Here is a 26,029-nt window from a genome sequence, read left to right on the forward strand (position 1 = left end):
CTTTGACCAAATATTTTTTTTGGACAATAAAAAAAAATCTATTCTATTCCTATGAATGAAAATACAGTGTTGACCTTGTAACCTTATTCATACATATAACCCTACGACACAAGAAAAAAAAAGGAAGAAAAGAATGTTGGGCGAACCAACCTTACCACCATCATCAGAAAATTGTTTGAATGAAACACTTGTTGTTGTTGTTGCCATACCGACAACAGTGATACAAACACTGAACTGATCATTGACCATTTTTGACCAATCTCGGACACCAATATTTTCTTCAAAAAAAAAAAAAAATAGTCTTAGGCAACGAAAAATAATAATTGAAATTTGACCTTGTTTGATTTTTTTTTGATATTTGGTAATTATGGTCAGCGAAAAATTGAATTTCTTTTCTTTCTTTTCCTATTTTTACCTATTGTTTTTTTTATTTTTGGGTAGAAATAGAATGAGTGAATAATTTTCACATCCGACGACCCATGCTGGATAATCACCATCATTATAGTCATCATTTTAAAATCTTTAAGAAAAGGTCAAAGGTTGATAGAGCAAGGTCAGGTTGAATGAGTGTTGAAGATGATCATCATCATTGTCATCATCATTTTTTGTCCAAAAATCAAAAAACAATATCATTGAATCTATTTCGACATTATGCAGACCGGAAATGAGACCATCAATAGGTTAAAATAGATGATTTTTTTTTTAAATTCATTCATTACATAATCATTATTTTTTCACGACAAATTGAATTCAAAAAAAAACGAAAAATGAATTAAATAATAATTTCCTACCTACCTACCTCATTGATAATAATACGATCAAAGATTAGAGATATTCGAGTCGAAGATGCTCTCTCTCCCTCTCTCTACACTTCGATATCCGCATCATCATCAACATTTCTTTTTTTCCATCTTCAAATTCAATTCCAAATGGGGTATGGTTAAAATGATAATGATGTGATAGGTTTTTTTTCAGCAAAAAAAAAAAAAAAAAAAATGATTTACACATTTTTCTCTCTCTTCCAATCTATGGAAAAAGCAAAGATGATAATGATGATATCCATATCATTCGAAATGAAATGAATGAAAAAAAAATTTTTCTTGCAAAATGGAAAATGATGTTATAGCAAAAATATAAGCCTGAACTTGACCTAGACACCATCCATCGTAAAAACAGACAGAAGAAGAAGTTTCTTCTTCACTTTTTTTGTTTGTTTGTTTGACCATCATTTAATAAATGATGTTTTCAAGCTGTTGATGATGATAATATCGGTTATATAAAAATCGGTCCAATCCTATTTTGTTGAAATAGTAAACGAGAGATAAAGAAAGAGAGAGAGAGAGAGAGAAAGGTGGATATAGTTTTTTTTCAGAAGAAGAAAAAATGTTATAACAGTTTTTTCCCCCCTACTATATTAACCAATTTACCCGATTATGTCAAAAGAGAATCGAATGTTTTTTTTTCGAATGTTTTTTTCCTGGAGTATTCCACACACACACACACAAAACGGTTGATTAATTGATGTATCACACACAAACAGAAAACATATATTTTTGTTTTTTTTTGATTTTTTCTGTTTTTCGGTTATTTTTTGTTTTTCTGGGTTGAATAAATGAATGAAATGAATTGAATTTGATGAGGAAACCGTAGGTTTTTTGGTATTTCTGTTTTTTTTTCAATGTTTCCTGATAATGTTTTTCTGTTGTTTGCAGCAAATCTAGAACAGGAAAAAAAATTTTCCAAGGATAATTGAAAAAAATAACTTCTTTTTGTTGTTGTTGTTGTTGTTGGGAGGATTACCCTCATCATCATCATCATCATATGGATATTGTGGATGATCGATATCGATTTATCATTCCAAATCATCATCATGTTGTCAGCATCCACAGAAAGAAAGAAAGAACGAAAAATCTATTGTTATCACAATGCTGTTGTTAACCATGGTGACGATAATAATAATGGTGGTAGTTTAGACTTTGGACAAAAACAAATTCATCAATCGTATTGGTTTCAAGCTGAGTTTAACATTTCAAAAAAAAAAAAAATAATAATACAATTCAAAAAATGGCCCAGCATCAGCAATAAATGTTTTTTTTCCAGGTCGTATGTGGTGGTACAACAACACTTACCTAGATAAGATGATATAGGGGATGGGTTGGTTTTTTTGGTTTTCAAAATTTGAAATTCGAGATTTTCAATGATAATAATGTTTGTTGTTGTTGTTCGATGATGATGATGCTATTTTTGAAAAAAATTAATAATTTTTTTTTTTGTTTTTGTTTCGCACCTTTCTTTACCTGCAGGTAAAACAGCAACAGCATTGTTATGTTGTTTTTTTTCTGGATTGAAAATGGCTGAATGCTGGAATTGAATTGGATTTTTTTTTGAAATGAACAAAAATCCTAAAATGAAATGAAAATAAACGAAGACGACGATAACAATGAACAGCAGAAAAAAAAGGATTGAAATTTGATTTGATTTTGACTAAGAGAATTACTTACCACAAAGATAAACCATTTGATGATGATAAACCATTGATGATGATGATGATGATTAATCTATTTCATCAAAACAAAAGTTTTTCTTTTCTTCTTTGAATCAGTATTTTTTTCTTTTTTGATGGTGTTGATTCATTTATGTCATTCCATCAATGATTTCTATTCTAGTTTTTTTTTGAAAAAAAAACCAAAATAAATTACAAAAATAGGATGTGATATGATTGATTGAAGGTAAAGTGATGGAGGTCAGAATCGATGATCGATGTAATGTGTACGATTGTGTAAAATATTCTATTCGATACAATCGGGAATTTTTTTTCGAATTTTATGAAAACATTTCACTCGTTTTTGATACAAATATGACCAAAAAACGTTTATAAGAAAATATTTTGTGTGAAAAAAAAAATAAATAGAGCTAACCTTTTGACAATGAAAATTTCTTCTTTTTCATTATCAATTCGGTCAAAAAAAATTTTGAAATTTGTTGACATTGTTCCAGAAAATCGTGCGAAAATTCAGTTGAATTTTTCTTTCATTCTGGATCACCATTTAGAAAGATTGTTGTTGATCAAAATTCAATTTTGCAAAAATCAATTTTCGGTAATGATGGATGATGGGTGATGGACGAATCAAAACATTGACCTTTTTCCTATATTAATTAATTATTTTTTTTTTCTTCAATACAAATAATCGTTCATCACCATCGTCGATTGTTACCAACAATATCGAATCATTTTATTTTGAGATAAAAATAGAAGAACTTTTTTTTTCTTTCATAACAAACTAGGTGATGAGATTTTTTTTTTCTTCTCTGTGTCTCGGTGACAAAAGAAAAAATAAAATGATCATCATCATCATCAGATACATGTCATAATTCGTGACAATTATCAATTGTTGTTCATTTCAAGTCAACTGGAACATCAACCATCACCATTACACACCATCGTTATTATCATTATCATTGAAAATGTTCACACGGATTCATTCGAATGATTACGACAATAACAATTTTAAATTGAATTGAAACGAAATCGTCGTCTTCGAAGATAATTTTTGGTCGCTGCCGAAGAAAAGATTTAACGGCAAGATTCAAACTCGGTGTTCAGTGTGTTCAGTGTGTGTGTTCGAAATGGTCGAATGAATTTTTTTTTTCTCAAAACGTTCGAAAATGGGAGGAATGGGAGTGGTAATAGTGGAAGTGTGGGAGTGGTAGTGAGCCATTCATAAAAATAATGATTATTATTATTATCATTATAAATTGAAGATTAATCTTGATTTTGGTGAAGTTTTTTTTTTTAAAAATTTTAAAATTTTTTAAAATAAATTAGTTTTTTTTTTTAATTGATTTTCATTCATTCGTTAATGATAATGTGTGTGTTTATCGACCTGGTTTTTCAAAGTTATTTTCGCACCTTTTTTTCAAAAAAAAAAAAAAAAAATCTTGATCTTGATTGATTGATCGATCGATAACGGATTTAATGGTTTAGTTTTGGGTTTTTGATTGATGGTAATGGTTTAGTTAAGATAAGATAATGTTGTTGCTGATGATGATCATTGAACCGATTTAATTGAGAAAAAAATGACAAATTTCATAAATCATGTTTGTTTTGTTTTGTTTTTTCTGGAAATTTTCTCATCAGAAAATCCCAAAATATGAAAACAACAACAAAAAACAAACATTGATTCATATTTGGAACGTTTTTTCTTTGTTTTCGTTTTTTCAAGTTGGAAATTTTCAAAATTTTCGCCAAACGTCAAAAAAAATCGCAGAAAAATTGAAAAATTTGAACAATTTTTTGGCGGTAAAATTTTTAAATTTTCATAATTTTTCAACACTATTCGAAAGATGGCAGCACAGGTGACGATTTCGAATGTTTTTTTTGTTGTTGTTGTTGATAAGAAAAAAATCGTAAAACAAAAATAATAACACCGCTCATCAACATCGGATATTTTGGATGTGTGGATGATGTGTTGATGATGATGATGATGATGATCAACCATAATTCAATGTCGTCGATTCAACAAAAGTGAAAATTAGTTTTTTTTTTTTTTGGTTAATTTCCCGAAAAACTTTCTTGAAATTAAATGAGCAATAATCGTCTTCGTTGTGGTTATCATCATTAAAATTGAATGCATCAATCATCAGTCATGATGATGAATCTTCAACATCAACAATCTTTACATCAACAACAACAACAGCAACAATCAACACAGCCATCGCAACAACAACAGGATCAATCATCATCATCATATAATAATGAAATTAAAACACAATTAATAACACGTGAAGGTTTATATCGTTTAATACAACCATCCGATTATGGACGGCCAAAACCATCACCATATTTTCATCATAATCATCAACATAATCATCAACAACAACAACAATCATCATCATCAAATAATTCTAATAATGGTCCAAATGGACAAAGTTCAAATATACCATTAGTACGGATATCATTTACAAAATTTCGAACATTATTGAATCAAGATTCGAATAATTCGATCGAACATTTAATATCACCAACAACAAATGGTACGGTTATCGGTGATCACGATGTTGATCATGATGGAACCGATTTAGACATGGATAATTCAAAGATCAATGATCATCACCATCAAAGAATTTTTCCGGATAGTCATCATATACATCATCATCATCATAACCATTATCAACATCAAATTCAGGAAAGAATTTGTTTCAATAGTGAACGTGAATTGTTTGTTTTTGGTTTTCAGGTAAAAAATAATTTTCTTTTGGTTGATTTTTAATTGATTTTTTTTCGTTTGTCTAATTGATTATCATCAGCCACCTGAACCAGCCGAATTAATTGATCGTAAAACATACAAGGCAACATCACCAACATGTCATGATTTTTGTACATATATTGAACCACCAATATCATTATTATTGATTGGTTTTTCATTAGGCCAAATACAGATGATTGATTTTTATCGTACAGAAATTAGTAAATTTTATAATCAAGAGGTAAGCAATTTTTCATTTCGTTCGTTTTTCTAATGGCAAATTTTTTTCCAAAACCAGAGATTAATTGATAAATCAAAAGTAACCTGTATACGATGGTTACCTCGATCGAAAACAAATTTTCTTGTATCATATAGTTCTGGTCAGATGTATGTTTATAAAAAAGATTTACCTTGTTTTCAAACCGCACCAAATTATCAACAATATAAATGTGGTGATGGTTTTCAAATATTTACCTGTAAAACAAGACAACCACGTAATCCAATATTTCGTTGGTCAATTGGTCAATCGATTAATCAAAATCAAAATAATCAAAATCAAATGAATAATATGAATATGAATCATAATAATTGGAATAATAATGGTCAATATTTTTCCAATCAATCGGCTATAAATGAATTTTCATTTTCACCATGTGGAAAATATTTGGCTATCGTTTCGCAAGATGGTTTTTTACGTGTATTTTATTATGATCAAATGGATCTTATCGGAAGGATGCGATCATATTTTGGTGGCCTATTATGTGTTGGTTGGAGTCCTGATTCAAAATTTATTGTTACAGGTGGTGAAGATGATCTAATTACAGTATGGTCATTACAAGATAAACGTGTTATTGCCCGTGGACAGGGACATAAATCATGGATAAATTCTGTACGTTTTGATCCATTTATGACTGATGCAAAAAATTCAAATTATCATAATGATGATGATGATGATGATGAAGAAAATGGTGAAGATTATGTTGATGATAATGATAATAATGGTGATGGTAATGACCGACAATTTAAAAGAAAAGATTTAAATGAAATTCATCCACGTCATCATAGTGTTATACAATCATCAACAGCGACGACAAAATCTACGAATGATACAGCCGAATTACGTTTATTTACAAATTATCGTATTGGTTCAGTTGGCCAGGATACACAAATATGTTTATGGGATCTGACTGATGATATTATTAGACAATCAACAGTAATAAAATCACGATCACGTTCAACAATAAGTACATCGGGTATTGCTGGACATCCACCATTACCACCACCATCATCATCAACATTATTATCATCATCATCATCATTATCAACAACAGCAACAACGACAACACCGCAGACAACTATATCGACAACGACGACATCAAATCATCATCGAACATCATTAAAATTATTTAGTACAACATCAACATCGAACCATAATAATAGCAATAATCATCATCATAATTTTTTTAATAGCCTGAAAAAAGGTGTTCATAAAAAATCAATGGTTGTTGGATTTTCATTAACATCAAAATTGAAATCTGATTCTTCAACGACATCAAAAAATCATCATCAATTAGGCAATAATAATGACGATGTAACATCTTCATCATCATCAATGAATGATCATTCAATTGGTGGTACACCATTAAATCATCAAAATCATCACCATCATCAAAATCATCATTATCATCATAATAATGATACAAACAATATTGATTCAAATTGTGATCCATCACGTTTATTAGGTACTATTATTTGTCCACGTTTAAAAGAAGTACCAATGCTTGAACCACATGTTTGTAAAAAAATTTCCAATGAACGTCTTACATCATTAGTATTTCGTAAAGATTCAATTGTAATTGCTAATCATGATGGTAAAATTTTGATATTTTCACGGCCAACTAAATCGGTAAATCTTTTCTTTTTTTTTATTTCGACTATTTTAACAATTTCTATTCTCACCATACATAGAATAATACGAATCCGAAAATATCAAGTCCAAATGCATCGATGGCCAGTGATGTTAATGAAATACCAATCGTTCCAGGTGATGATTGAATATAGGCAATAATTTTTTTTCTTAAATTGATTGAATGGATGGATGGATGGTTAAAAAATCACACTAGTCAACCAAGGGCCACGAAGATTACCAAAATGAATAATGGTTTATTTTCTTTTTACTTTTGTTTCGTTTGTTTCATTTGATTTATTTTTTCCATCTTCAGTGTTATAATTTGTTTTCAAAAATAAAAAAAATTTAAAAAGAAAAATTTTTTGAAAAATTTTGTCTTTTTTCCACTATTTCGACTTACATGGGTTTGGTTGATTGACCTTTGTTAATTTTGTTTGTTTTTGTTTGTGTTCGAATCGTGTAATCATGGCATCAAGTAATCAATTAAATGAAACATTATTTTTGGTTCGATCAATTTGTCGAACACTTCGTCGACAGATGAAGGTATTTCGTCGGTTGTTTGTTTTTTTGGTAAAAAAAACTAAATTTTTCATTCAAAACAGGGAAAAGTAAGCGAATCACCAATGTTTGAAGTAATCAGGCAAACAGTTCGACAAAATAAAATAACTGATCAACGTATTTGTCGTGCACCGAATGAACTTCGTTATTTGGGACAATCATATCGTACTTATTTAGATTCAGGTGAAAAATATCGTCAATTACTGGCAAAATATTATGGAAAATCTGAACGTAGTGTTGATGAAACAGCTAAAATGATGGGTTTTAAATTACCTGAAAGATTTAATCATTGATTCAATCATTATGATCACATAGTCATTGTTAAATAAAATCAGGAATTTAGATCAAAATTGAAATTTTTTCCTTGTAATTAAAAAAAAATTGAATAAAAAAATTTGTAAATCTCGCAAAAACAAATGACGACATATGATTTTATCGATTGGAATTTATTGCGCATGCGTAAAACGAATAAAAACAAGTAAACATTGTTGTTGTGCGCAGTGTTCGAAAACAACAACAAAAGAATAATAAAAAATTTTTTCTCTTTTTTTCTTCGTCCAGAAACAGCAAAAAGATCCAGTTTTTCGGATCCAAAGATTAAAAAAACTTTGAATATAAAGAGAGAAAAGATCTCTTTTACGATGATGGCTTTGGGATTATAATTATGTTTTTGAAATGTATGTCGTAAACGAAAAAACAACGATCATTCATCTTGAAAACAAAACAAAATCCAAAATCAAAATCAATGTTTGTTTGTGAAAAATGAATGACAATTGATGCGTCGTAAAATCTTTGTTTTTTGTTTTTGTTTCTGAATGAATTCCGTATAATTTTTTTTTATTATTATTATCCGAGAAGAAAGGTTATTGTTCGTCGTCGTCGTCGTCAACATCGTCGATATTATCATCATCATTTTTGACATAAAGTTGAATGTAACCAGCAACCAAAAAACATTGCAATACTACGTTGTGATCCGAATCACAATTTTTGGTTTGTTTTTTGCTTTTAACAAAAGATTTCTGCTTGTTTTTTTTTTGGACATCTTTATCACCATCATCATTATCATTGTGATCGATTTCGATCAGCCAAACATTCGATCGATCGAATCGAATCGAATGTCAAGCATCTCATAATTGGAAAAAACACATTGTAAATTTCTCATTGCTCAAGGTATGAATTTTAAATGAATTTTTCTGAAAAAAATCAAAAAAAAAAAAAAAATGACGCAATCGTATCAATTATGATGATGTAAAAACATTATCATTTTCGAGATTTTAATCTTTTATTGTTTTTGGCATCAATTCAAATCAAATGATGATTATATCTTATGTCTGACGATATTGCCTAAACACCATGCACACACACACCCTCTCCCTGATTTTTTCTAAATTTAAAAATTTTTTGTCAAGAACGAAGAAATGTTTGCCAAGAAAATCTTTAAACGAAAGAAAAGAATTCTTGAACTTGAATATGGTGATGAGTCAACAAACGAACTCGATTTACATCATCATCGTAATTGGATTCTATTTCCAAAAAAAAAAAAATATTCACATGATTACCATGTGAATTTTCATTTATATATTTAGGGAGAGAAAAGATCAAGAAATGATTCATTATCGATGATAATCACGAGCTTATTATTTCCAACTCTAACTAGCTATATAATAATAAATGAACATATAAGAATCGTTTTAAGACGTAGAATAATTCAGACGACGACGACGACCATAGAATCATCATATGGTCGATGTGAATGATGATGATCTTCATCGACGATCACTATATAATAAATTCAAATTCTGTTTAGATTTTCGACAGAAATGAAAAAACTTCCTATCTACACACTCACACTATATAAATGAATTCTATATAGAATCTGAATGAGAATTTGTTTGTTTTGTTTTGATTTTTTGATTTTTGGGTTTTGTTTGTTTTTGTCCAAAAACATCATCATCATCGATCGATTGATTATTTTGCAAAAATTTTGACTGTTTTTTTCCTGTTTTTTTTTTGTGTTTTAAAGTCAATTAAAGCAACCAACAAACCGAACAACATTATTATTTAAAAAAATGCCATTCATTGGTCAAGATTGGCGTTCACCCGGTGAAGTATGGATAAAAACTATTGAAGGTTGGGAACCAATGAAATTATTACGTAAATCACATTTTGTTCGTCATGTTGTTTATCAACAACAACAACAACAACGTGAACAACAACAACGACATGAACAACAACGACAACATTATCATCATATGGATGATTGGTAAGTTTAATTTCCTATTCCAAAGAATAATTATGATGATGACCGAAATATTATTAACAGTTCAAGATTATCATTGAAAATGAAAAACTAGTTTTTTTTCAATGGTGACACATTACAATTAATAAGTGTGTCTGTGTCTTGGCCATTTAAACTTTTTCGTCTATGAGTATTTTACTTGATAGAAAAAGAGTTATTTTTTTGCGATTGAACATAATTCCTGTTTTGTTTGTTTGCTGTAAAGTTTTCTTTCTTTCAGTAAAGTAATGATTATCAAAATATATTGGCCAAGATTATTAATGAAAAAAACAATTTTTTATTATTATTAATCACGAAACACGTTATTGAAATGATGAAATGCATAGACCATTTGCAATATGTGTATTAATTTATGCAGTTCAAACAAAAAATGCTAATCAAGATTTTTCTATCAAGTCAAGGATTATTATTGAAAGATTTAATTCAAATTCTTCGTTTTTTTTTCGTCGATTAAGATTGAATTTCAATCCAATGAATATATTGATGATCTCCCCATAGTAATTTATTTTTTTTAGCGTTGAAAAATTGACCTTTTTTTTGTTGCCCCATCTAAAATTTAAATATAGCCAAGCTCACCACCATATCATCAACAATCACCATATCACCACCATATCTTCTTTGATGATGATTGAATAATAAAAAAAAGAATGTGTAGGCATCATTATGATGATGATGATGATGATTATCTAATGTATCCATTGTAATATGATATTTTGATTTTTTTTTCACAAACCGAAAAGAATAAGTCACCATCATATCCGAGAATACATCTTCTTTTTTTTTGATGGAAAAAATTTTCTAAAAATAAAGAAAATGTAGTTCTCTTTTTGCATGTGTGGCGTAGGTGTTTGTATCATGATGTTTTATTGAATTTTTCAATTTTCTATTCAAAATTAGTTTACCATCATCATCATCCGTATCACCATCACCTAATTTTGATGTTGATGATCATCAAACTGTTGATGTTGAATTACCACCACCACCACCAAAATCATCATCATCATTATCATCATCATTGGATAGTAATCAAAGTCTGCAAACTGATTCTGATTCAGAAAATGAATCAATATTGATTGGTTTAAATGATAATAATAATGTTATTGTGGTTGGCGGTGGCGATAATCATCATTTAAATCATCATCGATCATCTGATCCTGTACCTGTACCAGGTAAACGTGATCGTCATGAATCTGGTGATAGTTTAACATTGGCAACAACAACAACAACAACAACAAGTTCTTCTTCTTGTTGTGGTTCATCATCATCATTATCAAATGATTCAATTTCCGAACAACAAAATGCTGATGATAATTCTGGTTTTACAATTGCCGATATTATACAACGTTTACAACGTTCATCATCACAACCAATACCAATGGATATTTTAAAAGAATCATCTGAACAAATTGAAATTTATTATCAACAACCATATTATCGTATAACAATGAATCCAACACGTGAAGTACAAGGTTCGAATATAATATCCGATGCATTTTATCGTTTAGATTTTTGTAATGCAATACGTGATATACGTAGATTTGCTTATGTAAGCAAACTATTACATCTGTTGATTACACAAAATTTAACATCATTAAGTGGTAATGCAACTAAAGCATTATTCTGGATGCTGGAAGAAATCGCTAAACAAGGTTTGTTTCTTTTGTTTTTTAATGTTGTTGTTCTGGTTTTATCATTATTTTTTTAAAAAAATTAAATTAGTTGCATCGAATAAGCAAAATATTCATGTTATTCGTGAATTATTGATTGAACTACGTGAAATTGTTGATAAATATTTATGTTGGGGACGACCATTAGGTTCAACATCATTATGGGAACAACATCTTCGTACAATGGAACGTATTTGTGAAATGACCGATGCTATTGAAATTACACCGGTTTGTTTTAATTGATTTTGTTTGTTTTTTCATTTCAAAATTCTGATTTTTTTTTGTCTCTGAATTTAAAATAGCCTAAACCTGGTGATGGAAAACCATCATGGTCAGAATTACCGGAAGAATTAATACGAGAAATTCTTTTACGTCTTTCTGATTATAAAGATTTGAAACGTTCAGCACAAGCTTGTCAACGTATGAATTCATTGCTAAATGAAGAACAACATATATGGAAACAATTGGTTAAATATCATTTTACAAAAGATCAATTACGTTGGTCATTGCGTATGATTTCAATTGATTTTAATAATCAATTTGAACAAATCAATACGAACAAAACTACTAATGACAAACAAAAATCAACGAAAATGAATATCAATATTGAAATTGATCAAAATTCTGATCCAATAATCGATCAAAATGATGATAATGATCAAAAAATAATTATAGATTGGGAACGTTTATTTCATTTATTACGAAAGTAAGTTTGTTTTTTAAAATTTGATTTGATTTGAAAAACATTGATTTTTGATTTTTTTGTTTCAAAAATAAAAGAAAATTTGGCCTAAAAGAAGAATATGCTGATTGTCTATTCTTATGTCGTTATTGTCGTTGTCTTTTTTGGAAGGTTTGTTTTTTTTTTTGTTTTTTAATGGCCAAAATTTATTAATGCTTTTTGTTTTTTGTTTTGTTTTTCACACCACCATTTCATTCACAGTCAAAAAATCATCCTTGTATCCTAGAGAATCCGGATCTCACTAGACAAGTATTAGTAACATCACCGTTAACTGGTTTCAAATCAACACACCATAATCATCATTCAACAAAATATCCAAGCAGCAGTAATAATTCACAACAACAACAACCATTAGCAGCTATACTAAGATCACGATCGCTTGCATTTAATCATGCGAATAATTCATTAAATCAACGTCCACCAATGATACCACCAAATGTACAACAACAACAACAAAATCAATTACCAAACGAACCGGTTATTGTACAGAATTTACCATTTTTTGAACATCCATTAGTTATTCAACGACAACGACAACGAAATGATCAGGATCAGGATCAAAATCAACCAAATGCAAATGAACAAAACGCAACAGCTCCAACAAATCGACAACAACCGCAAACAACATTTCAAAAAGCACCGTTACATGTTCCAATAACACCGCAAGCATTTTTGAAATTTTTTTCACTTTAGGGCAAACAAACAAAAATCATTTCATTTTTTTTCCAAATTTTTCTTTCAAATTTTCCTTTGCGTTTGTGTGTGTTTAATCAATCAATCAAGCAATTATTATCTTTTGTCTTTCCTTTCATTTGAAAACGTTTCAACTTTCTTTCGTTTTTCTGTTTCATTTGGATGAAAATATCATTTTTTTTTGTATGTGATAATTTTTTTCTCAAAATTCGTGATTGACACATGGAAAAAAAATTTTTCGGGGCAAATATTTTAATCAATCAATCAATAATATTATCTAAATGCTGGGGCAATATGATCATTAATATAGAGTTTATTTGAATTGAATAAAAAGAAAATTTGAATCTTTTGATGGTGGTTTAATTGTTGTTGTTTTCAAATTTGGAAATTATCCTGTTTTGATTAATGATGATGGATATAATAAATTCCATGATATTACCAATTGTGATAATGGACGATTATGGCCTTGTCCAACACCACCACCACCAATAACCGATGATAATCCGGGAACAAGTTGTAAAGCTGTTCCGATAGGTGAAGTTAATCCACCTGTTCCACCACCACCACCACCAACAACTGCAGACATTCCTGGCACAAGTTGTAAGGCTGTTCCAATAGGTGATACTGGAGCTGCTCCACCTAAAACAGGTGATAATCCAGGTATATTTGATGATCCAGCACCCGGAATCGAACTACCAAGAGAACTACCAATCGAACTGCCAAGAGAATTGCCAATTGAACCGCCAACAAGACCACCTACACTTTCAGCGATACCATTACCAGCTCTAGGTTTAATTACATTGCCATTTGTTGATGATAAAATTATCAATAATAAAAATAAAAATGAACGTAATATTTTCATCATGATTGTTGATTTTGTTTTAGGAATTTGATTGAATAAAATTGCAATACTTACTTGATTCGATTGGTTTTTATATAGTTTCCTTTTTTTTCGATAAAAAAAAGGTGTTCGATTGTTGTTTACACCTATTTAGTCATGGATTGATTATTATGGAAACTTGATAATTTCATAATCCATTCATTTTCAATTAAATCACGTTTCTTTTTTTGTTTTGTTTTGTTGATTAATCATCAAAACTTTGACGAAAAAAACTTTTTCTGAAGAATTTTTTGAACATTCGAAAAAAAATTCGGTAACGTACTGTATGAATATTCGAGCCATCAAACAAAACGTTCAAAAAAAAAAAAATTATTGTTTTGATTTTTGCTAAAACAAATTGTGAAATTGTGAATTTTGAAACAAAAAAACAAATCAATAATGGATCGTGAAGATCGTCAATTTGAAATGGTTTTAGATTCATTACTTCAACGAAGTCAAGATCTTATGAAAGCATTATCATTATTTATGAATCGTACTGATAATGAACAATTAGAATATAATCATTATGCTGATGCATTTGCTTCATTTCAAGGATATTTAAAAAATATTCTTAAAGTTGTACGATCACATAGTCAAAGTTTGGCCATACGAACAGTATTTCCATTAAAATTATCACCAAATGATGATGAAATGTTGATAAATGCAACTGAAGGACGTCTTCGTTCATTGAATCATGATACAGCACCAATATATCTACGAACTAAATTGGAACCTGAACTAGAAAATCGTTTAAATCTATTTGCAACAAAAGGCAATTCAATAAATAATGATCAAGCACAGAAACAAATTCAAACGGCTAATAAAATTAGTCAAAATATGGTCGATTTAATACGAAGTCATAAAGAAGAATGGGAAAATGATAGCCGTAATCCAATGCCACAAACATATTTACAAACAGATACATATCAATTATCAGCTGCTATATTTAATGGTAAAGGTTTAAGATCTGATATGATTTCATCGGGACAAAAATTATTATCCGGATCACAAATGGGCAACAGTGGTGGAACAGGATCAACGGGCGGACCAACCGGTGTTGCTAGTCCATCATTGACAACAAATATTGGTCATCGAACGGCACCAGGAAAAGCACAGCCAAGTATTAAAACACAAATCAAATCAGCAACATCGATTCATCCATATCGATAACTTTTTTTTCAAAAAATAAAACTTAATCGACTTAATTTTCTTTTAAAAATTATTATTATTTATGCAATAAAAAAATGTACAAGTAAAAGATTATCCATTATGTGTGTGTGTAAAATTATAGTAAAATCTGTATTAATTGATTGAAAAAAAAAAGTAAAACCGGGTAAAAATGAATTCCATTATTCGATCATTTCGCTCATTGGTTATTATTATTTAGAAGATTCGTCACATTGATCATAGATGGTGACATTATCTGTGTTATATCATTATCATTATCATCATTATGTTCATCTTTTGCCATTTCCATTGTCATTAAATCTAATGTTGGATAATTGAAACGATAATTATCTTGTTGTTGTTGTAATTGTAATGAATTATTGAATGTTTGATTTAAATTGATTATATTTTTGCCATATAATTCAGCTAGATTTGGTATTGGTGATACATTATCTATTCAAGGAATAATTATTAATTTTAGATAATTTTATTTCATTTAAGAATTTTTTTATTCCTAACCTGAACAATTCATCTGTTGAATAAAACGAAATGGTGAAATTTGATTATTTAGGCCATTTTCCATACGAATCATAAATCCATAATTAAATGATTGATTTTGCCAATCAACATTAATAACATTTTGGACATTAAAATCAATATGACCACGATATGAACCGGATATGGTTTGACGATCAATAAATCGAACATTATCATTATGTTTCAATGATGATAATGATGATGATGATGGTTGCGATATCAATTGATATAATGAAATGATTATCTTATTATCGGCTTCATTACATTTGGATAATGATTCGTCATTATTATCTATATTTGGAATAGGGATATTTTTTTTCAATTTCAATTTAATCATTAAACAAACACTAACCATTCAAATGATAACAAGGTCCTTTCATCATGAATAAACGTAATTTTGCCCACATTATTGTTATATGTGTTCGTTTATCCGGTAATTTTGGTATATTTAGATCGAAATAAAGTTTCATTTCCATTTGTTGTTGTTGATCAGTGTTTACAGAATATCCCGAATTCGTATTGCATGTTGGATAAAAACTTTGTAAACGTTGTGCATAAATTTCCGATAATGATGATGATGATGATCGAACATTTGTTGGATTGATTGATGTTATCGGTGTTAATAATGATGATGATGATGATGGTATTGGTGGATTACCATTTTCCACTACTTTTTTAATCTGTACAACATTAGCATCAACATTTAATGATGAAACAGTAACATTATTTGGTGTTGGTGGTGTACGACCAGCCAATAATATTTGCATCAATTGTTCACGTATAAAATTTAAATGATTTTGTTTAACTCTAATCAAATCAAAATCAAAATTAATTCAATCAATCAATCAAACAAAACTAACATACCTTTCACGTGCTAAAATTCTTTCCTGTTCAATCAACTGCTGTTGTTGATTTGTATCGATAATATTCGATGATGATGTTGTCATGTTTACCATTTTTTGTAAACTATCATTATTAAATGATATTATTGTTGATAATCGTTGTCCATTTTGATTATCATCATTATGATGATTAGCTATGATTAATGATTGTGGTTGTGTTAACAGCCAAATTAAACAAAATAATAATATCATTATGAACAAATAAATGATGAATAATATATAAAGATGATAGGATTTTAGCTATAAAAAAAAAGAAACAAGGAAGAAAAAAAAATTGATTGATTGATTGATTAATCGATATTTTTAAAATTTTCATCGAATTCATTCAATGTTGTTCATCATATCATCATCAAATTACCCATTTATAGAATGAAGAATTTAAAATTTTCAACAATAAACAATCTTTTGATGTTTGAATTTTTTCACATATTTTTTGATTATTATTTTCATTAATTATTAAACATTGTTTTTGATGATGATCATTATTTGATGTAAAAGAATTATCATCAAAATTATTATATCGATGATAATTATCATCATGATTATGATATGATGGTAATTTTTTTGATGAAATTTTCATCATTGAGATCGATGTTTTTATTGTCATATTTTACTCCAAACAACAAAAAAAAAACTGACAAAAATTCTGGAATTTTACGAAAAATAAAGATTCGATGAATTTGTACAAACTGATGGTGGTGGTATACGAGTGGCGAGAAGCCAACGATCGAATGTGATTCGAAACAACGACAAGAACGAGAAAAGAAAAAAAAAGAAAAATGATGAAAATAATAATAATAACGACGTTTGTCGATGACGATGACGACAATCGTCGATGATAATGAGGATGATGATGATGATGATGGTCGTAATTATGAATGTGGAATGTCAAGACAAAGATGCAATTATTCTTCGACAACGATGATGATGATGAAGAAATCGACAAAAAGAAAAATCAGAAATTTATTTCATTTTTTTCTTAATTATCTTAGCCAACTGAAAACTGAGCAAAACTGAATGAATAAGCAAATTTCTCTTCAGAATTCAACAAAAAAAAAAAACAAGGATGGTAATCATTTGAAAATCATTTATCGATGATAAACTAAGAAAAAATTTAGCCAAAAAGAAATTTTTTTTTTCGGGTTACAATAAAACAAAACACCCGCGATAGGAAAGAAATTTCCAAAGAAATCGAACACAAACACAGGAAGAAGTTTTTTCGAAAGTTTTTTTTTTTTGGAAAAACAATATTCGCGAATTATTGCACCAAAAACAAAACGCACACCCGATTCATTCATCAAAATTTTTGGAAAATGTAATTTTTCAAAAAGATTTAACAAAGAGAAAAATCAAATCATTAAATGACAAAATTCAAATTAAAAAATATTATTATTATTATGATGATGATGACAAGAAACAAACATTGTCTTGTCTTGTCTTGTCTTAATCATCATGTGGTAAAATGTTTGTGTAATGTTGTTGATGATATTAATGATCGATGACCATAATCATTATTTCATAATTTTGTCAACGAATATTCTCGCTGTGTTTGTTTGTTTGGCGGTGGTTGGTGGTTTGTATGAAATAATAATAATAATTTTTTTTTCAAAAGAAGCTAACTTTTCATTCGTTTCTTTCTGTTTGTTTGTTTGTTTTTTTTCTGTTTTGTTTTCCAGTCTTTCAAGCACAGACAACCAACCAACAACATTATAAGATCATCGTCAGCCAACAAGAAACATTTATTTAAAGAAGAATGTTGTTGGAAGAAAAGAAAGAATGAAAAAAAAAACATTATCAGTAATGTAATGGTGTATGAAATTTATATCGTTTTTAACCACCCGTTTTTTTCCCCATTAATTTTTCCACAAAATATCCTTACTTTTGATCATCGAATGGAAAGAAAAGAAACAAAACAAAAACAAAAAAGTTTAGCGCCTACCGAATGTAGAATGATGATAATGATAAAGATACACATGGAGTGATCAACAAGCAAAGATGAAGAGAAAAATTTTACAAAAAAAAAAAGATTTATATCTTGTAGAAGATGGATTTTTTTTTCGAAAAACGTAAAACAAGTTCATCAAACACACACAAATGGTGCACGGATAAATCATTAAATCGTTGACCAAAACAAGCAAAAAAAAAATCAAGAAAAAATGAAAGAATTTTTCCATTTTGGGTAAGAATTTTGCATCATCAAAGGACCACCAAAGTAATTAAATTTATCGAAATTCTTTGTATGGACGATAATTTGTCATTTTGTTAAGATTGATATCAAGATTGGATAACCATTCATTCACCACCACCACAACAACAACAACAACAACAACAAAAATTCAGTTAAAGATTTCTCACTGATTTTCCTGTTTTTTCCCCTGTTTGTATTTTTCATCATTTCATTTAAGTCTGGTAAGTGAGTGAGTTAATTTGTTAGTTTGAGAAAAATTCTTATTCTGAATAATTATCAACAAATTTTCTTTCGTCTGGATAGAAATTTTTCTTTTTTCTTGCTTTCTTTTCGGGATCATCGTTACCATTATCATCATCATCATCATCATCATGATCTTCGTCTCGCCAAGCCATCCAGACGACTTGCAAATCATATCATTGTCGTTCGTCTTAGTTTTTTTTTGTTTGCTGCCTATTAAATCAACTTAGCATCACTTGTTGCCGACTGATGATGATGATGATGATGATGTTTGACACAAACAAACAAACGAAACAAATTAATCGAGTGAAGAAAAGCACACCTTTTTTTTTCTTCTTCACCGCTGATAATTTGGATCCATTCCACACACACACACACACTCTGTGTATGTGTCTATGTCAAATATTAGCGGATATTAAATTGCAGCCAAACCAAAAAACGTAAGTAAAATTCACCAGACGACGATGTACTTGAGATGAACTTTTTTTTTCTTCTAAATAGGTTTTTTTGATTCTTTTCGAAATAAAAATCGATTATGGATTAATATCATCATGGTAATAATAAATAAAATGACCATTATTTGTGGTTAAATTATCATCATGATAATATTGAAAAGAATCATACTTTCTGTTTTGTTTGTTGCAACAAAACAAAGATCTACATGGTTAGTTTGGGTTTAATTATTATTTCGTGTCATCATCATTAAATATTAAGTCATTGAATTGAAGAAGAAGAAAAAAAAACATTAAACGAATCATACACCAATGAAGAAAAAAAACGAAAGACAGCTTTAAATGAAAATAATGTTGAAGAAGAAAAAAAAAAGAGGGAAACAAACGAATCGAAAGAAAACAACAACAACGAATCGATCGTCTAGACGCCTGATAATCTATAAATATAAAAAAACGAACGAAGAAACTATGATAATGAAGATGAAGATAGTGGTGGTAATAATGGTTATGGTAATGGTGATGGTGTTACTGACCAGGCAAACAACAACAACAACAACAAAAAGAAATATGGACCATTAATATGTTAATTTGTCGTTGTGTGTGTGTGTGTGTGTGTGTGTGAATTAAATGATCAACTTGAATGAATTTCTGCATCATCATCATTATAATCATCAAAATTCAATTCATATGATATTTTCATCATTAACAACGAAAAAAAAATCAATCAGAATTTCAATTTTTATATAGAAATTTTCATCATCATCTTCTTCTTCCATTGAAATAGTTTATTAACATTGAAACTAAATTAATTAATTATTTTTTTGTTCAATCAATTTGTAGTTTGGATGACATGGATGATAATTTTATTTAATGGTTTTTTTTATCTTTCTGTATATAGAAAAAGATCACACCTTTTTTTTGTCGATTAGAAAAAATAATCATCATAATTAGTCCTTGAAACAACAACAACAAAAACAAAATTAATGATTTTTTTTTTGAATAATTAAAAAAATTTCGAATTCGAATGTTTTTTTTTTTGTTCAAAATAAAAAAAAAACAACTTACCCAATTCAGTGTAAATAGGCAATAATATGATGATGACAATAATCCGGTAATCGGAAGTAGAAATAGTGGACAAAAATATTCGAAAATAAACAACCAAACACCGATGGTCAACCAAGATAAAAAAAAAATCTTGAAATGGTCAAAACATTTTGAATTTTGTTGATGTTTTTATATGAAATCAAGAGCAAATGATATTTGGTTTGGTGAATTAAACATCGAACCAAATGAACAAAACCAGACAAGACAGAACAGAGAAAAAAATCTGTTTTTTGTTTTTGTTTTCTGCTAATGACCAAAATTGATGAAATATCCGTTCAATCCATTTGTTCTGATGATGATGGTTAAGACAATTTTTTTTTGTCTGCTATTATGTGTGTGTGTGTGCCTCATTTCGATTGCCTTCTATTACATGATGATCAACATGATGATCATCATCAACCAACAACAACAACAAAAAAAACATCGACCGACATTTATTATGTAAAAAAAAGAAGAAACAAAAAAATGTTGTCATCGTCAAGTTCAACACCACCACCACCACCACTGCCCAAATACAACATTTGTTTGCGAAAAAAAAAATTTGCATTCGATTTTTTTGTTTTTGAGGTTTGTTATACAATGGAAATTGGTCATGATTTTTGTTTTAATTTTTTTTTTATTTAAATTATCAAATATGACATGCAATGACGTGATTAATTCGTGAAAACGACGATAAAAATTCCAGATGTTTTTGTTTTTGTTTTATTGGATGGTTGACTAGATCAAAAGAAACCAGGAAGAAGAAAAAGAAGAATATTTTGAAGATGAGCAGATTTTTCTGGATGATTTAACCCAAAAAAAAAAAAAAACAAAAATCAAATGATGTCAAATCATTCATTCACACCTGGCCATCATTTGTTTAATTAAGGAACTAATTTTTTTTTTGTCGAAGATGAAAAAAAATTCCAATTAAATTCCAAATCACGGTTCTGGTATCATCTGTAGTGAGGTGAGTGTAAAGAGTTAACCCAGATTTCAAAGAAATTTAAAATAAAAACTAACCATTTTCTTTTGTTCAATCATCATAATTTAGATTCACAACCATCGATTATAATGTTATTATTATCATTATCTAAAGAATGTGGATTTTTATAAATTAAATTGGATTTCCTGGATAATATTTCATAAACATCCATTGCTGTTATACGTTTTGATTGATCCATTTTCGTACACATTCGTAATATTTGACGAAGCTGTAAGAAAATAAAATTTACCAGAAGAAAAAAATTAACTTTTCGATCTTTATAAAAAAAAATCTTTTACCGTTTCAAGAATTTCCGTATCATCATCAGGATTTTGTTTTGTATGATGATAATGATATGGTAATGGAATCGTTTCAACTGTCACAGCCGATGATGATGATGATGAAGACGATGATGATCGTGGTGATGGTGTTTGTGGTGATAATTCCTGTTGTTGCTGATTATCATGATTATCATTGACACTATTATCACAGTCAAAATCTTTTTTATCATTCAAAATATTCAATGGGACATTATTGATATCATCAACATTTTTTATTGTTTCATCACCAATACCACCACCATTATTTGATGATGATATAGAATTTTCTACAGAATATTCTTGTATTGAATCTAATTTGGTTTTATTATTCTTCTTATTCTTATTCTTATTGTTATTATTATATTTGAATGAATAATTTAATAATCGTCGTAATTTATGAAAATCATTCGATATGAATTGTAGAGAAAAATGATTATTATTATGACTATGATGATTTGATTCTAATGTCGAATTACCGTTAATTCGGTTATTCGATTGATGATGATTTGTATTATTATTATTATTATTATTATTTTCGATCAATGATGTTGTTGTTGATTTAATCAATTCAATCAGATCATTTGTAGCGGTTAAATTATTATTATTATTATTATTATTATGAATCGATGATGATCGATCAATCGATGATTGATTTTCATTATTATTATTATTATTGATTGAATTTATAACAGACATTTGTATGGATGTTATCAGATCAATAGCCATCATATTACCACCACACAAACACACACACACACACACACACACTGTAATTCGCGTTTTGATTGACAGTTTTAAAATTGATGCAGTTTTTTGTTTTTCAAATGAAATTAGCGTTTTTCAATTTCGCTTTGTTTTTGTTGTTTCTTTATTCGTTAATCATCCACACAATAAATACAACAACGAAAAAAAAAGTCGTTTGATTATTATTCTGGTTGAAGAAAAAAAAATTAGAGTTAAAAAGAGTGTGAGAGGGACATTGATATCAATTTTTTTTTTGGTTTGTTGTTGGTAATATGATTTGTGGCATTGCCAAATTGAATGATCATTTGCGTCAAATAAAAAAATCATTCATTGTAATTGTAATTGATTTGATTATAATCAGGTTTTTTTTTAATTTTGATATTTTGATTATCATCATTATCATTCACAACACAACACACACACACACACACAGTATGTTCTGTTTGGTTTTTTCATATTTCATTAACACCCAAAACATCATCCAATTTTAAACAACAACAACAACAACGATGATGATGATGATGATTAAGGAAAAAGTTTTTTTTCTTATAATCTAAATTAATAAATAAGCAATAGAAGAACCTCATCATCGTCAAGGATATGGCCCCCAAACAAATCAATCAATATTGATTTGATTTGATTTGGGAAAAATCATTAACAAAATTCAATTCTTTTGTGATTACAAATTTTGATTAAAAATTTGAATTTTTTTTTTTGAAATTTTTTAAAAAAATGAAAAATTCTAAAAACAAAACAATAAAAAAAAAATCAGCTGAGTTTAGTCATCATCATCATCGACCAACGAAGATGATGAAGGAAAATGTATTTTTTGTTTTTTCGTTTGATGAAAATAAATAAATGAAACAAAAAACCAAAGATAACGCGAAATTGCATTCGATTTGGTTGGCCTTTTGTTGTTGTTATTGCTTGATTTGTTTGTTTGTTTGTAAACTTGAAATCTTCGAATCTATAGAGAAATATTTTTTTCCCTCAATTTTTTTTGTTGTTGTTGTATGTTGATTTTATTTGAATTATTGAGATCGATTATAGAAAATTGAAGAATAAATGAAAGAAAAATTGAAAAAAAATCAAAGAAAAGAATCGGAAAGTGAAAAAAAAATCAAAGAAAAAAAATTATCAAAATTTAAGATTTTCCCAAAAAAATCGTTTAAATGTTGTTGTTCGTGTTTTAGGATTAGCGCTAGTCGGTGTTAAAACACCATCATCACCACCACGACCACCACCGATCGGTGTATTATAAGCCGATTGAGATGTAGCAACCGATTTATAGCTACAAGGACTTTGAAAAAAGCTCACATGCTTATCTTCAATGCTATTGTTCAACAATGCTGATGTAGGACCTGAAAACGAAAATTGATTCAATTATTTTAAAGAATAAAAAATTAATTAACTTACTTGAACTAGGTGTATCATGTGATAGAATTTGTAGCCAAAAATCTGATGATATTGATAATAATATCATCATAGCTTTTTCCTGCATCAATGTTGGAAATAAAGGATGAAAAATTATTGGAGCAAAAATTCTTGTCAATTTTTCCAATGACATATTATTATAATGTTGATATTTAGCCACTTTACGTAAATGTACCAATAAAAATGCCAATGTATCACGATTACTGGATGGAAGTTGACAAATAATCCAATCGATTATTTTCATATTATCATCGGAATGATTTGACAATAAATTGTATAAACCATCATACAAATATTCCGGTATCAAAGGATCACCAAGATCAATAAGATAGCCAAGAAAATAGATAACAATATTACATAATGAATCAATATCAATATGTGAAAATTGATTATTGTAACCATTTTTTGGATACAATAAATCCAACATTAAATTCTGTATGATTGAAGAATTTGGCTGTTGTATATGACCATAAATATTATTCAATCGTATGCCACGTTTTTCAATTTCTGAACAACATTTCAATAACAATGTTGGAACCAATGGTTCAACATGAGATGATGATGATTGTACAAAATCCATTATTGTACGAAAATTTCGTTTCGATGGATTATGAACAACACAATAATCATGTGCACGTTCATCACAACCATCACATATAAAATATTTACTATAGAATCCAATACGATTATAACAAATAGCACATATCAACATACGATGTGATGTTGAACGATCCGATTTCCAATGATGTTCATGATGGCCATTAATGGCAGAAATTTTAGCCAAATAATTTTTTTGTTCACAATCTGGTGGTGATGGATTCAAAAGATGTGCAAATCGACGAAGTGAATAGCCATTATTAATTTCATCGTCGATTTTCATCAATTTTATATTATCATTTAGATGCAATTTTCTATCCATTGTTTTGATAATATCACCATTATTATTATTATCACAATGATTATTCAATGGTTCATCTACTTCACTAACATCGATTGTTAAATCTGAAGAATTTGAACTTGATGGTGCCAGAAAATTTTTTTCCACAACGGTTTTGTTCATAATTTCAATTTGTTCATTGTACTGTTGTTCTGCCTTTTCTTCTTCTTTTTCTTCGGCGATCGTTTTCAAATGAATTCGTTTATTGTTTTTATTTTCGCCATTTTCATTGATTCGATCATCATCATTTTCATCATCAAAATTGACACGTCGTAAACTATTTAAATACAAACGGAATTTTTCATTTTCTTCTTTTTCTTCATCCTCTAAATCGAATTTTGATTTCATCATCACATTGTTTTTATCCATAGGCAAATCACTTGAATTTATAACATTGGCAAATTGTTTAACTTTTGAACGAAGATCAATCAATTCTTTGTTTACTTTATCATAATCATTTGATTTTTCCAAAAATTTATCCTTAAAATATTGTAAATCTTTTTCCAAACGAATATTTTCTTCAGTCAATTGGTCAATTTGTTGACGAGCTTTTTTCAATTCTTTTGCCGTTTTTGACCAACGTGATTTAAATTGATCACAAATTTTCAATAATTTTGCCAAATCATTATGTAATGCTGAATAATGAAATCCAAAAAAAAAAATTGATAAATCAAAATCATGAATCAATTTAGAAAAACTACAAACTTACATCTATCATATGTACTAAGATAATTTTGATAACGACACAAATCATCAAAATATGCCATCAATGAAAGTTTTACCATTTTTGATGATGATGATTCTTGCTCCTGATCAAACGAATGATGATGATTACTATTATCATTATTATCAACCAAAGTCATGATCATCAAATTTTGTTTTGTTTTGTTTTTGTTTCGAGACAAAAAAAAATGAATGACAACCAAATAATGACACAAACACAACTCACAATCGATAAAAAAACAAAAATCGACACCGAACTGCGCGCTATTTCGATTTTGTCGCGTTCGATTTTTTTTTTTTTTTTTGACAAGCGTGCAACAGGT

At 28.6% G+C, this 26,029-nt stretch overlaps 7 protein-coding genes and 3 long non-coding RNA genes across 17 annotated transcripts; 6 read left to right on the forward strand and 4 right to left on the reverse strand.

Annotated features, from left to right (window-relative positions):
• Positions 1–1,531: 1,531 nt before the first annotated feature.
• Positions 1,532–2,527, forward strand: LOC142645271 (uncharacterized). 2 transcript variants are annotated; one of them, XR_012846421.1, is made up of 3 exons: positions 1,532–1,646; positions 1,713–2,208; positions 2,304–2,527. It is a non-coding gene; the product is annotated as an uncharacterized LOC142645271 (long non-coding RNA). The 2 variants fall into 2 exon arrangements; XR_012846420.1 differs by having other exon boundaries at positions 1,713–2,154.
• LOC142645270 (uncharacterized) lies at positions 1,875–2,403 on the reverse strand. Its single transcript, XR_012846419.1, has 3 exons — positions 2,298–2,403; positions 2,130–2,238; positions 1,875–2,015 (listed from the first exon to the last, which is right to left on the reverse strand). It is a non-coding gene; the product is annotated as an uncharacterized LOC142645270 (long non-coding RNA).
• Positions 2,528–4,405: 1,878 nt separating the features above from the next.
• On the forward strand, positions 4,406–7,698 carry LOC113797021 (WD repeat-containing protein 20-like). Its single transcript, XM_075821190.1, has 4 exons — positions 4,406–5,237; positions 5,308–5,487; positions 5,545–7,152; positions 7,215–7,698. Exons 1-4 carry the CDS (start codon positions 4,629–4,631, stop codon positions 7,299–7,301), a joined length of 2,484 nt encoding a protein of 827 aa, XP_075677305.1. The 5' UTR covers positions 4,406–4,628; the 3' UTR covers positions 7,302–7,698.
• On the forward strand, positions 7,570–8,063 carry LOC113797050 (protein FMC1 homolog). Its single transcript, XM_027347365.2, has 2 exons — positions 7,570–7,698; positions 7,758–8,063. Exons 1-2 carry the CDS (start codon positions 7,621–7,623, stop codon positions 8,004–8,006), a joined length of 327 nt encoding a protein of 108 aa, XP_027203166.1. The 5' UTR covers positions 7,570–7,620; the 3' UTR covers positions 8,007–8,063.
• Positions 8,064–8,268: 205 nt separating this feature from the next.
• LOC113797049 (uncharacterized) lies at positions 8,269–13,464 on the forward strand. Of its 2 annotated transcripts, XM_027347363.2 has the most exons (7): positions 8,269–8,883; positions 9,737–9,976; positions 10,910–11,661; positions 11,732–11,907; positions 11,982–12,385; positions 12,460–12,532; positions 12,623–13,464. In XM_027347363.2, exons 2-7 carry the CDS (start codon positions 9,783–9,785, stop codon positions 13,112–13,114), a joined length of 2,091 nt encoding a protein of 696 aa, XP_027203164.2. In that variant the 5' UTR covers positions 8,269–8,883; positions 9,737–9,782; the 3' UTR covers positions 13,115–13,464. The 2 variants fall into 2 exon arrangements, with proteins under 2 accessions (XP_027203164.2, XP_075677424.1); XM_075821309.1 differs by lacking the exons at positions 8,269–8,883; positions 9,737–9,976 and adding an exon at positions 10,538–10,712.
• Positions 13,465–14,316: 852 nt separating this feature from the next.
• On the forward strand, positions 14,317–15,169 carry MED8 (mediator complex subunit 8). Its single transcript, XM_027347367.2, has one exon. It carries the CDS (start codon positions 14,394–14,396, stop codon positions 15,162–15,164), a length of 771 nt encoding a protein of 256 aa, XP_027203168.1. The 5' UTR covers positions 14,317–14,393; the 3' UTR covers positions 15,165–15,169.
• A 26-nt stretch (positions 15,170–15,195) lies between these two features.
• On the reverse strand, positions 15,196–20,678 carry LOC113797052 (uncharacterized). 2 transcript variants are annotated; one of them, XM_075821311.1, is made up of 5 exons: positions 20,546–20,678; positions 16,563–16,840; positions 16,051–16,505; positions 15,681–15,989; positions 15,196–15,614 (listed from the first exon to the last, which is right to left on the reverse strand). In XM_075821311.1, exons 2-5 carry the CDS (start codon positions 16,790–16,792, stop codon positions 15,361–15,363), a joined length of 1,248 nt encoding a protein of 415 aa, XP_075677426.1. In that variant the 5' UTR covers positions 16,793–16,840; positions 20,546–20,678; the 3' UTR covers positions 15,196–15,360. The 2 variants fall into 2 exon arrangements, with proteins under 2 accessions (XP_075677426.1, XP_075677425.1); XM_075821310.1 differs by lacking the exon at positions 20,546–20,678 and adding an exon at positions 16,959–17,520.
• On the forward strand, positions 17,992–22,712 carry LOC142645323 (uncharacterized). 5 transcript variants are annotated; one of them, XR_012846489.1, is made up of 9 exons: positions 18,017–18,177; positions 18,277–18,812; positions 18,868–19,009; positions 19,092–19,468; positions 19,530–19,582; positions 20,555–21,151; positions 21,270–21,533; positions 21,618–21,779; positions 21,857–22,712. It is a non-coding gene; the product is annotated as an uncharacterized LOC142645323 (long non-coding RNA). The 5 variants fall into 5 exon arrangements; XR_012846488.1 differs by having other exon boundaries at positions 18,019–18,177; positions 18,277–18,779; XR_012846491.1 differs by having other exon boundaries at positions 17,992–18,177; positions 18,277–19,017.
• Positions 21,268–22,597, reverse strand: LOC113797022 (uncharacterized). The gene is made up of 3 exons (XM_075821312.1): positions 21,848–22,597; positions 21,587–21,777; positions 21,268–21,523 (listed from the first exon to the last, which is right to left on the reverse strand). Exons 1-2 carry the CDS (start codon positions 22,595–22,597, stop codon positions 21,607–21,609), a joined length of 921 nt encoding a protein of 306 aa, XP_075677427.1. The 3' UTR covers positions 21,268–21,523; positions 21,587–21,606.
• Positions 22,713–23,626: 914 nt separating the features above from the next.
• LOC113791204 (uncharacterized) lies at positions 23,627–25,931 on the reverse strand. The gene is made up of 3 exons (XM_027340949.2): positions 25,693–25,931; positions 24,029–25,618; positions 23,627–23,973 (listed from the first exon to the last, which is right to left on the reverse strand). The coding sequence occupies exons 1-3, from the start codon at positions 25,850–25,852 to the stop codon at positions 23,750–23,752; spliced, it is 1,974 nt and encodes a 657-aa protein (XP_027196750.2). The 5' UTR covers positions 25,853–25,931; the 3' UTR covers positions 23,627–23,749.
• Positions 25,932–26,029: the final 98 nt, after the last annotated feature.

This window comes from Dermatophagoides pteronyssinus, unplaced genomic scaffold (genome assembly GCF_027571235.1).
Source record: "Dermatophagoides pteronyssinus isolate colony J.1.1.1.1 unplaced genomic scaffold, Derpt_VIB-CSIC_2022.12 sq0009, whole genome shotgun sequence".
NCBI lineage: Eukaryota > Metazoa > Arthropoda > Arachnida > Sarcoptiformes > Pyroglyphidae > Dermatophagoides > Dermatophagoides pteronyssinus.

Coding starts and splice junctions, on each gene's coding strand:
- LOC113797050 (XM_027347365.2), top strand. CDS start 7,621: ATGGCATCAAGTAATCAATTAAATGAAACATTATTTTTGGTTCGATCA. Junction 7,699..7,757: donor CACTTCGTCGACAGATGAAG/GTATTTCGTCGG, acceptor CATTCAAAACAG/GGAAAAGTAAGCGAATCACC.
- MED8 (XM_027347367.2), top strand. CDS start 14,394: ATGGATCGTGAAGATCGTCAATTTGAAATGGTTTTAGATTCATTACTT.
- LOC113797052 (XM_075821310.1), bottom strand. CDS start 17,207: ATGACAATAAAAACATCGATCTCAATGATGAAAATTTCATCAAAAAAA. Junction 16,841..16,958: donor ATTCTTCATTCTATAAATGG/GTAATTTGATGA, acceptor TTTTTTTTATAG/CTAAAATCCTATCATCTTTA. Junction 15,615..15,680: donor TCAACAGATGAATTGTTCAG/GTTAGGAATAAA, acceptor TTCCTTGAATAG/ATAATGTATCACCAATACCA.
- LOC113797022 (XM_075821312.1), bottom strand. CDS start 22,597: ATGATGGCTATTGATCTGATAACATCCATACAAATGTCTGTTATAAAT. Junction 21,778..21,847: donor ATACGGAAATTCTTGAAACG/GTAAAAGATTTT, acceptor ATTTTCTTACAG/CTTCGTCAAATATTACGAAT.
- LOC113797049 (XM_027347363.2), top strand. CDS start 9,783: ATGCCATTCATTGGTCAAGATTGGCGTTCACCCGGTGAAGTATGGATA. Junction 11,908..11,981: donor ATGCTATTGAAATTACACCG/GTTTGTTTTAAT, acceptor AATTTAAAATAG/CCTAAACCTGGTGATGGAAA. Junction 12,533..12,622: donor GTCGTTGTCTTTTTTGGAAG/GTTTGTTTTTTT, acceptor TTTCATTCACAG/TCAAAAAATCATCCTTGTAT.
- LOC113797021 (XM_075821190.1), top strand. CDS start 4,629: ATGCATCAATCATCAGTCATGATGATGAATCTTCAACATCAACAATCT. Junction 5,488..5,544: donor GTAAATTTTATAATCAAGAG/GTAAGCAATTTT, acceptor TTCCAAAACCAG/AGATTAATTGATAAATCAAA. Junction 7,153..7,214: donor TTTCACGGCCAACTAAATCG/GTAAATCTTTTC, acceptor CACCATACATAG/AATAATACGAATCCGAAAAT.
- LOC113791204 (XM_027340949.2), bottom strand. CDS start 25,852: ATGATCATGACTTTGGTTGATAATAATGATAATAGTAATCATCATCAT. Junction 25,619..25,692: donor TCTTAGTACATATGATAGAT/GTAAGTTTGTAG, acceptor TTCATTATTCAG/CATTACATAATGATTTGGCA. Junction 23,974..24,028: donor ACATGATACACCTAGTTCAA/GTAAGTTAATTA, acceptor TTTCGTTTTCAG/GTCCTACATCAGCATTGTTG.